The 9,303-nt window shown below is 43.4% G+C and overlaps 1 protein-coding gene across 5 annotated transcripts in view; it reads right to left on the bottom strand.

Annotated features, from left to right (window-relative positions):
* rims1a (regulating synaptic membrane exocytosis 1a) overlaps positions 1–9,303 on the bottom strand; it is a gene marked incomplete at its 5' end in the record, with an annotated part of 176,268 nt that overhangs the window by 62,649 nt on the left and 104,316 nt on the right. For all 5 annotated transcript variants that reach the window (XM_032528451.1, XM_032528452.1, XM_032528453.1 and 2 more), the window contains 2 exon segments: positions 3,531–4,228; positions 6,891–7,162. In XM_032528451.1, coding sequence (XP_032384342.1) covers positions 3,531–4,228; positions 6,891–7,162 — 970 coding nt within the window.

Genomic DNA, 9,303 nt, shown 5'->3' with positions numbered 1-9,303 from the left:
TCAACCAGGGTCAAACTGCCCCCCCTCCCCCCCACACACCCCCATCCTCAGGGCCAAGCTAAAAACAATACAATATGACTCATAGAAAAGCACTGGGATACACGCACAAGGGCTCGCACACACTCTTTAACATGCACGCTGGTTCGCTGTGCAGCGGCTCACTTTGACATTCAGACTGCCGGCTACGACCCGCTGCACGCACTGTACACAGAAGTTGGAAAATGTTGCAGGAGGTGCAATCTTTCTGCAAACACAACCAGATGACAGCATTTAGAAAGCATCTAAGGTGCTAATGTTTTCAAGTAGCTCGGTGTTTAATACCTTTCAAGAAATGCAAGCATGTTTTCCCCCTAATCAGCAGGTATCAGAGCAATCTTACCTGTTCTGATCAGTGAATGCAGAGTGTGTGAGTAGAGCAGCGTCTCCAGAGCCAAGTCTGAATGAAGAAGGCACACTGAGACTAAACAGCTCTGTCCACTTCTTACATTCACCTCCCATGATACAGTGTTACAGTGGGAGTGTTTATACACACACACGCACCAAAATTGCAGTGCCTTGTACTGTACATCATACACAAGAACTGTAAATTGGATGTTAGTAAGATGCAGTTTTTTATATCAGTCATTCTAATGACCCTATCAGGCCCGTTTACACAGTGTAGACACTTAGATCCTGACTGGGGGCCTTAAGGAATTAAACCAAATAAAAAATGAATCAAGACAGGTAACAGTTAAAATGTGTCAGTGCAAAACTCCAGTGATATGTCTGTATGTAGCTTAGCATTAGCCCCCAGTATCAGCATGGTGTACATTTAGTGCCTCATAGGGAGGAAGTGAATGGTCCACCAATGCAAACAAAGTGCTTCCACATGAAGCAAACACATGTTTGTCTACTTCCTCCCGTGTCAGATATGACATAAGAGCGTCGCTATGAATGGCAATTTCTCTTCGGTAAACTCATAGCCGTGTCCAAATTCCATACTGCCTTCTAATTGTTGGACAGGTTTTGAGTCTGTTGAGTATTTACACCATATAGTGTAAAAATAGTGGACGTAGCATCGGTGATGTCACCCATTGTTTTGGGGACCGCCATCTCGAAGCCTCGAGTTTGACGATTTGGTTGTCACCATGTTTGTTTATTGAAACAGGGCGTGACAGTATTTGGACAAAAGGGTGGAGCTTGGGAGGATGATCAGGGTTCCCATGGCGCTGCACTAAGCTAAACGCTAAAGCTAAAGTCAGCCTACTATCACCTTGAGAATATATCAAGGGTTAAAGGACTTATGTGTCAACAGGATTTGGAAAAACTGGTCCATGCCTTTATCTTCAGTAGACTTGACTACTGTAACGGTGTCTTTACAGGTCTCCCTAAAAAAATCAATCGACAGCTGCAGTGATCAGAACGCTGCTGCTCAAGTTCACTAAGACCAAGAGACTGGATCACATCACTCCAGTTCTGGAAGTACTTGACACTGGCTTCCTGTGTCTCAAAGAATTGATTTCAAAGTACTCTTGCTAGTTTATAAATCACGGTTTTACGGTCCAAAATACATTTCTGATCTGCTACTACACTATGACCCCCCCCAGACCTCTCAGGTCAGATGGGGACAGGTCTACTTCTGTCCCCAGAGTCAGAAACTAAACAGGGTGAAGCAGCTTTAAGTTATAGCTCTCATATCTGGAATAAACTCCCAGAAACCTGTAGATCCGCTGCTACTCTCAGTCTTTTAAATCAAGGCTGAAGACCTTTCTTTTGATGCTGCCTTTCTTTAAATTAATGCTCATTTCTTCTTATGCTGCACTGTAACTTTATTCTTGTGGTTTATTGTCTATTTTTTAACTGTCTATTCATGTGTTTTACCGTTTTTTAATGTATGAGATTTTAACTGTTTGTACTTGTGTTTATCGTTAACTGATTCGTGTAAAGCACTTTGAATTGCCCTGTTGCTGAAATGTGCTATACAAATAAAGCTGCCTTGCCTTGCCTAAAGTTGCCGATTTTTAAGCGGCTGAAATAAGTCCTCCAGCGGAGTTTTACCAGCAGTAACAACAGACTTACGCCAGTACAAAGAAAATCGCCAGACTTTCCCTTAAGTTACCAGCTAACGCTAGCACTGCAAGCTAACTTGGTTGGCAAGGTTTTACCAAATGCAGGTCAAGACATTTTTAGGCGATCAAATTGTTCCGATCAACATTGATGCAGTGAAAAAACACAGTGGGAGCGTTAAAGTTTAAGTCGAAAACATGGACAAAATCCCCAAAACAAGTACAGGGCTATTTTAATGTACACAGTGCCTTGGTTAGCATTGCTAAGCCTCTATCATGGTTAACAGGTTTGCTGATAGTTATTGTCCCCTGCTGGAAATTAGACAGACCACAGGTTTTAGGCACTTCCACACTGGCTTCACTTTTCCGACCCAGAAGCTTTGTATTTTTACAGTCTATGTCTCAGACTGGAAAAGACAAAATATTAAGTATGCTTAAAAAATCAATATGCAGACCCAAAAAAAAATTGATTTTTAAGTGTGATGTGCACTGTTGTCCCACAATGCACTGCAGAAATAGTATGAAGCAGCTGCTCAAAGCTGCAAAAACATAACATACAAAAAAAATAAGTAAGAACTCTTCAGAAAAACGTTTTGCTTTTTCTTTATGATGTTTAATCACTTTATTAGACATAGAGTCTTCCTCCCACTCAAGGGATGAGTGTTGGTCTGTACAGTTGTGCTGTTAGTTATATACTAGTTGTGCTGTTAGTTATATACTAGGCTACTATCACTAACTCATATGTAGTTTGCTGCTAGCATGCAGCCTGACGTCTGACCCCCCCCAACAGCTTCCATTTCAGCAATGAATAAATGAAAAATAGCAATGCGTATTTATCTGATTCAGCTGACGGGAGTTGGCTGCAGGACGACTCATTCACCATGAACAGTTTTTAATGTTCTATCCGACTATAACTACTCGAGATTCTGCTCTTCAGACTTTGCTCTAATTTGCGGGACAATTGGGGCAGGATTCTGGATTCAAGACAACTGCTTAGATTTCGGGACTTTCCCGAATTTTTCGGGACGTCTGGTCACCCTAACATCTGTTGGTGCACTAATTCTATCATTCCTGTCAGGACCCTGGATAGTGTATTACGTATACTGCTGGAGCCCTTTAAGCGCTGGCTCTTGACATATAACCTCAAAAGACATATTTAGGCTGGAGCATGCTGGTCCTATTGAGGAATCTTTAGTGCAAGGACAGGACATGTGTATCAGATGTCATGTCAGTTTAACGTGATCTGAGAGATATGAGTGGTTCTTACGGTGTTGACCTGTAGTCAAATAGAAAAGTACCTCCCTGGCCTGAGCAGTGGAAGAAACTGCCATAAAGCAATGTTGAGACAGACCGTTGCCTCAAATTTTCTCCAAATCACAATGCCTCAGATATCTCGTGTGATGGATGGATGAACAAATGACTGAACTGACATCAACAACAGGTTTTGTTCATGGACAAAAAGTGATGATTGATATTGTCTCTCACCTCTCTCGCTGACACTTTCGATTTCAGCGTCCTCACAGCTGCTGTACTCGGGCGTGGTCCCTCCCTCCTCCTCTGAACTGCTGACGCTGGTTTGCCTCTTCACTCCGGCCCCCAGCCCCCGTTTCAACTTGTAGGGCCTTGGCGGTGGTGGACGCAGAGATTCCGATTGGTCAGAGCTGAGCGAATCATTGCGCAGCATGCTCTCAGCCTTCTCCCGTTTGGTCCGTCTCACTACGGGTCCCTGGCCGGGGTTCGAGCCAGGGCCCGAACCCCCAGGCGCTCTGAGTTCAGGGGGAGGGGGCTGCTGAGCAAGGGTGTGTTCATGTGGCCCGCCAACCCCGCCCACCGTCCTTTGACCAGGCCGCACGCCATCCCCAACATCCCCTACTATGCCCGTGCCACGACCCTGCACAGACCCAGGGTGGCCCCGGCCTCCAGGAGGGACCGGCCCTGCTTGGCGAGGGGCGGCACCGCTGTGGTCCATGTGGTGGTAGCCCCCCTCTTCTGTCCGTCTTCCTCCACCATTTCCCCCCACAGGATCATGCTCCAGAGAGCGTCCCTTTGTCAGCCGCCGGCTTTCCCTGCGCTCCCTGGACTCCCCCCGCATGTCCCGGTCCATGGAGACCTGGGTCTGCAGCCTGGCCTGACCTGGCCGGCGCTCTCCGCGACCAGCTCCTCCTCCTCCCCTTCCATTTCTCCTGGGGAGCAATCAATAAGGGGACGGAGAGAGAGAGAGAAAAGACACTGTGAGAGCTGTTGGTATTTAACTTCCTGCACATAGATCACTGGATACTGTATTTAAAATATTTGTATTTAGCGTCATTGAAGATTGATCAACCGCTGCATCAGTAGATGCGCCGGTTCCTTCAGGTTTTGTGTTGGACAACCAGCTTTTGTTAAAGAAGCCGGCTAGGGGCTATGTTGAGCCCCGACTTAATGTAGCAAATTGTTTATTTTTACTGAAACGGGGGTGCGAAGAACAACCTGCTGTGTGCCTAGCCTCCGTCATCTGCTGGGGGGGCAGCATCGGAGCCAGCGATAAAAACAGACTGAACAAACTGATCAGGAAGGCTGGCTCCGTGATCGGCTGCAAACAGGACACTTTTGAAGCTGTGGTGGAGAGGAGGTCCCTGAACAAACTGTTATCTATCATGGATAACCCTGACCACCCTCTCCACCCCACACTGGTCCAACAGAGGAGCAGCTTCTCAAAGAGGCTCAGACAGTTTAAATGCCGCACGGACCGCTACAGGAAATCATTCCTACCACAGACAAAAAACTCTTCAACACGTCATCCCTGGGTGCTAGATGAGACTCTGAGACACCACCATATTACAATAGGGACAACCGGCACGATTGGGTCATTTACATTTTAGCATGCTCATACTTAAACAGTTGCACAGTTGTTTTTGTTTTTGTTTTTCCCATCTTGTATATATTTAAATACTTGTTCTTATATTTTATTCTTATATTTTGTTATTATTATTATTATTCATGTATATTGTATGTATGTATATTTGGTGTGCTGCTGTAACACTGTAATTTCCCATATTTTTGGGATCAATAAATATCTATCTATCTATCTATCTATCTATCTATCTAAGCGCAATGCCTTTTTAATATGAATTTACAAACACGTCGCCAATTCAACCAGGAGACCGTGGCAACATGGTGCACACCGCTATGAGATTTAACGTGCCCTAGGTCTTTGGTTTGTGTTTTGTTTAGAGCTACAGACCAGCTAAGTCTAGTTTTCTTATGTGTTCATTTCGTTTGGAACGACCTCCCGTTCCCATCCTCCTCCACTTTATGTGAACCTTTTTGATAAAAATGAAACGCTCCAATTCTCACTTCCACGCTGACTCTGTGAGTCATTTTTGATTGTTGTGTTATTGTCCCCAGTATCATCGAAGGGAACGTAAAACAGTAAAAATACAAATCATTATGTAGTGTCACCAAAAAACATGATAGCTACCTGAGTAAATGATATGTGAAAGACTCCACTGTATTCAAATGCGTTTAGCTTCTACCTCCCTTATAACAGAACTATTTGACTCACACTTAACAAAAAACACTGCTGTGATTATGAATGGTTACCATGCCATTGTTAAAATCAGTGTCCAGTAATGGAAAGTCACGAGTGACAACGCATTCTACTGTCCAGTGTTTTTGGAACTGACTGCATTCTTCCATTAGACTAACAGAATGGCAGAGGAAACAATGCCACAGACGGCTTGCTTAAGAGACATAATGCACCACTGTATAAAAGAAGCAAATGATGGAGGCTGAACATAATGAACAATAATACAAATATTAACATATTCTGCAAGGACTGCTTTCTTTCTGGTGGCTGAGGGATTGCAATTTAAAGGGGCACTCCAGCAATATTTACCAACACTATTACTAGTCATGGTTAGTCCTAGTGCAGTATAATCATGTATGGTGGAGGATCCAACACCCCCAGCCTCCACCTTAGCCCCCCCCCCCCCCCCCCTTTCCGCTTGCAAAAGCTACAGACTCAGAAATGGCACATTCTAAAGAAGCTCATTGTGGGACTGGCTCTAGTGGCTGGAATTCTGCACCAAGGCTGAATTTTGGGAAAGAGACTTCAGATACAGTATTAGGGACCACTAAGGTCTATATAAAAGAGACTTCAGATACAGTATTAGGGACCAGTAAGGTCTATATAAAAGAGACTTCAGATACGTATTAGGGACCACTAAGGTCTTTATAAGAAGACATTCAGATACAGTAGTAGGGGACCACTAAGGTCTATATAAAAGAGACTTCAGATACAGTATTAGGGGACCACTAAGGTCTATATAAAAACTTCAGATACAGTATTAGGGGACAACTAAGGTCTATAAAAGAGACTTCAGATACAGTATTAGGGACCACTAAGGTCATATAAAAGAGACTTCAGATACAGTATAGGGGACCACTAAGGTCTATGTAAAAGAGACTTCAGATACAGTATTAGGGACCACTAAGGTCTATATAAAAGAGACTTCAGTACACAGTATTAGGGGACCACTAAGTTCTATATAAAAGAGACTTCAGATACAGTTATTAGGGACCACTAAGGTCTATATAAAAGAGACTTCATATACATATTAGGGGACCACTAGGTCTATACAAGGACTTCAGATACAGTGTTAGAGGACCACTAAGGTCTATATAAAAGCATCCAAGAGTACCATGTCACGGGACCTTTAAAACCAAAGCAATGGCCAACCTTATTTGTATGTATCTCCAGATGCATAGGGTTTAAGTAATGTTAGATTTGTGTTTGATTTTCCCCTCACTCACTGCCTTCACTCTGTCTTATAGCACGAGTTCTACGACATTGCTTCAGCTTACGTGTCTCGTGGTGGTTCGCTACGGGACCGAGCATCGGTGCCAGCTGTGGTCCCAGGTGCGCCGGGTCGGTTGGGGTCTTGGATTGCGGTGGTGGAGCCCGGGGGTGCTTGGGAGCGAGAGCGGAGCTTCTTGTCCCCGAGCGTTTGGCACACAGACGGCTCGCTGACGGCTGAACCGAGGCCAGCGGGTTTCCCAGCCTGACCGGTGAACCACTCGCCTGGCTTTGTCAGGATCTCCTGCTGCTTCCGGCAGTTATTGCACACCCAGATCACCTGGTTCCAAAAAGAGCATGGGTAGGGACTACAATCAGAGCTATAGGACACACGTTTTCATTACAAAGCTTTGTACAAACAGATTAGATAATCATATGCCATTGGGGTGCACTATATGCGATAACATTGTTCAATATCATAATAACATATCGCTTGTGATAAACAGATATTAAAGTTTATTCAGTTCTGCTGCGTTCAGTATATGTCAGAAAATACAACAAATTGCTTGTTGAATTTAACACAAATTAAAAGTAAGAATTTCCAAGTCAAATTTACTTTTTAAGACCTATATCACGACATAAAAGTACAACGAAATGCAATCACAAAAGAACCTGCAAAGCAGGGGCGGATTGGCCATCTGGCAATTCTGGCAAATGCCAGAGGGACCGGGCCAAATGTGGGCCGGTCAGATTGTTTTTTGAATATACAAATAAATCGTCTTTACAGGCCAACAGGGTATAGAACGTGCTTTTGTTGTGTGCATAATTTCACTTTTGTTATAATTATTATAATTCTATTAATAATATTAGTAAATATTAAGCATTTGGCCAGCCGGCAACAGCCGGCCTGGTCCCGAGATGGGCCGACCGAACCAATCAGAGGTTCCTCAGGGGGCCCCGGCTAGACCTCTGACTGCTGTCTGTCCCCACGGCCGTCTGACGGCGTCAGTATTAAAGTGAGACAGCTTCATTACCGATAAAAATGTCTTGTTGTCGCGTTAAATATTAATTCAGTTTGGGTAAAGTTGGTTTTAACGGGTGATGCGAAGTGTAGGCCTGTAGGAGTACACATGAGGACCCTGAACAAGCAGCGTCGTTCTGCTCCGTCTTTCTGCTGTGCTCCATTCACCTAGTGGTTAGTTTTACACTATGTATGTTAAACTGCCGATAACCCACGGTTCATATGTATGCATGAACTGTGGTGGTCCACTACACTGTAGGCTATATTCAACATCACTGATGAGTTTTCATCAATAGAATGTAGAAAACATTACACTTCACAATGTTTTGTATCCATAACATGATTGAGTTATTGTACAATTTAGCAGTAAAAGCAGCAGCCTATTGACGTCAATCCTACATTTTTCAACTTGGGAGCAAAACGTGCTTCTTGGGGGAAACAGTTCCCATGAGCCCTGTTCATGCTCATTAAACAACTGGACTTTGAGGTTAAGTGTTGTCGTGTCTGGTGCCAAGTCCCACATGTAAAAGCCCCCTTACTACACTACTGAATATAATAATAGTCCATTATGTTTGGTATTTTAAATTGTTACCTGCCACCAGAAACGTGTGATTTCCTTTCCATAAATAGACATTTTTGCCATAAATTGGTGCCTAAAAACATATCAGAATGAAGGAATTTAAGTCTTTCACCCTCAGGAGGACCCACAGAACCCCCCCCCCCCCGCACTTTATTGTTCCCACAAGACTGACCAAGGAAAAACCATGACGTATTATGAGAGGCAGCCATAAAACATATTTTAATGGCAGAGTTAGAGTTAAACAGATGAAAAGATGGAAGATCAGACAGACAATATGTACAGTGTCACAACACAATCAAACAGACTGAGAGTGACAACAAAGAACAAAATACTGTAGAGAATGACAGAAACGGCATAAATAGGCACTATGTGTCAATTTGTCATAAACACATGCTCTTTACAAAGTAGTAAGGATTGTTTGCCAGTTACTTATATCAAATGTTTAAAAATCTGTTACATAAGGTACTGCTTATATCATTTCACCATCTGTACACAAATGTAATTAGTTAATGCACGTGTCCGTGGGTGGGGCTGCATGGGCGTGGTAATGTGGGCTGGTGGGGCTACGGTGCCAGGGCAGAATTTTTGTCCCAGTCCGCTGCTGTTGCAAAGTAAATAAACGCATTCAAATTAAATAAAAGTGACACCGAGTAATATTAATACATATACAGCAAATCCCATTTGAAGTTTTGAATGAAAGACCTGTTTATAAGTGTTGAAGACCTATAAAGCAATACTTCAGCGAATTAAGGACTTTTTGAAGGCCTAAAATTTAGATTTTTAAATTCTAGACTTTTTGAGACCCCGCAAAAACCCTGCTATTGATTGAATATGAATATGAATATGAATGTGAATGGACTGTTCTTATATAGCGCTTTTC

The sequence above is a fragment of the Etheostoma spectabile genome, chromosome 10 (genome assembly GCF_008692095.1).
Source record: "Etheostoma spectabile isolate EspeVRDwgs_2016 chromosome 10, UIUC_Espe_1.0, whole genome shotgun sequence".
Taxonomy (NCBI): domain Eukaryota; kingdom Metazoa; phylum Chordata; class Actinopteri; order Perciformes; family Percidae; genus Etheostoma; species Etheostoma spectabile.
This window is presented reverse-complemented; position numbering and strand designations above follow the sequence as displayed.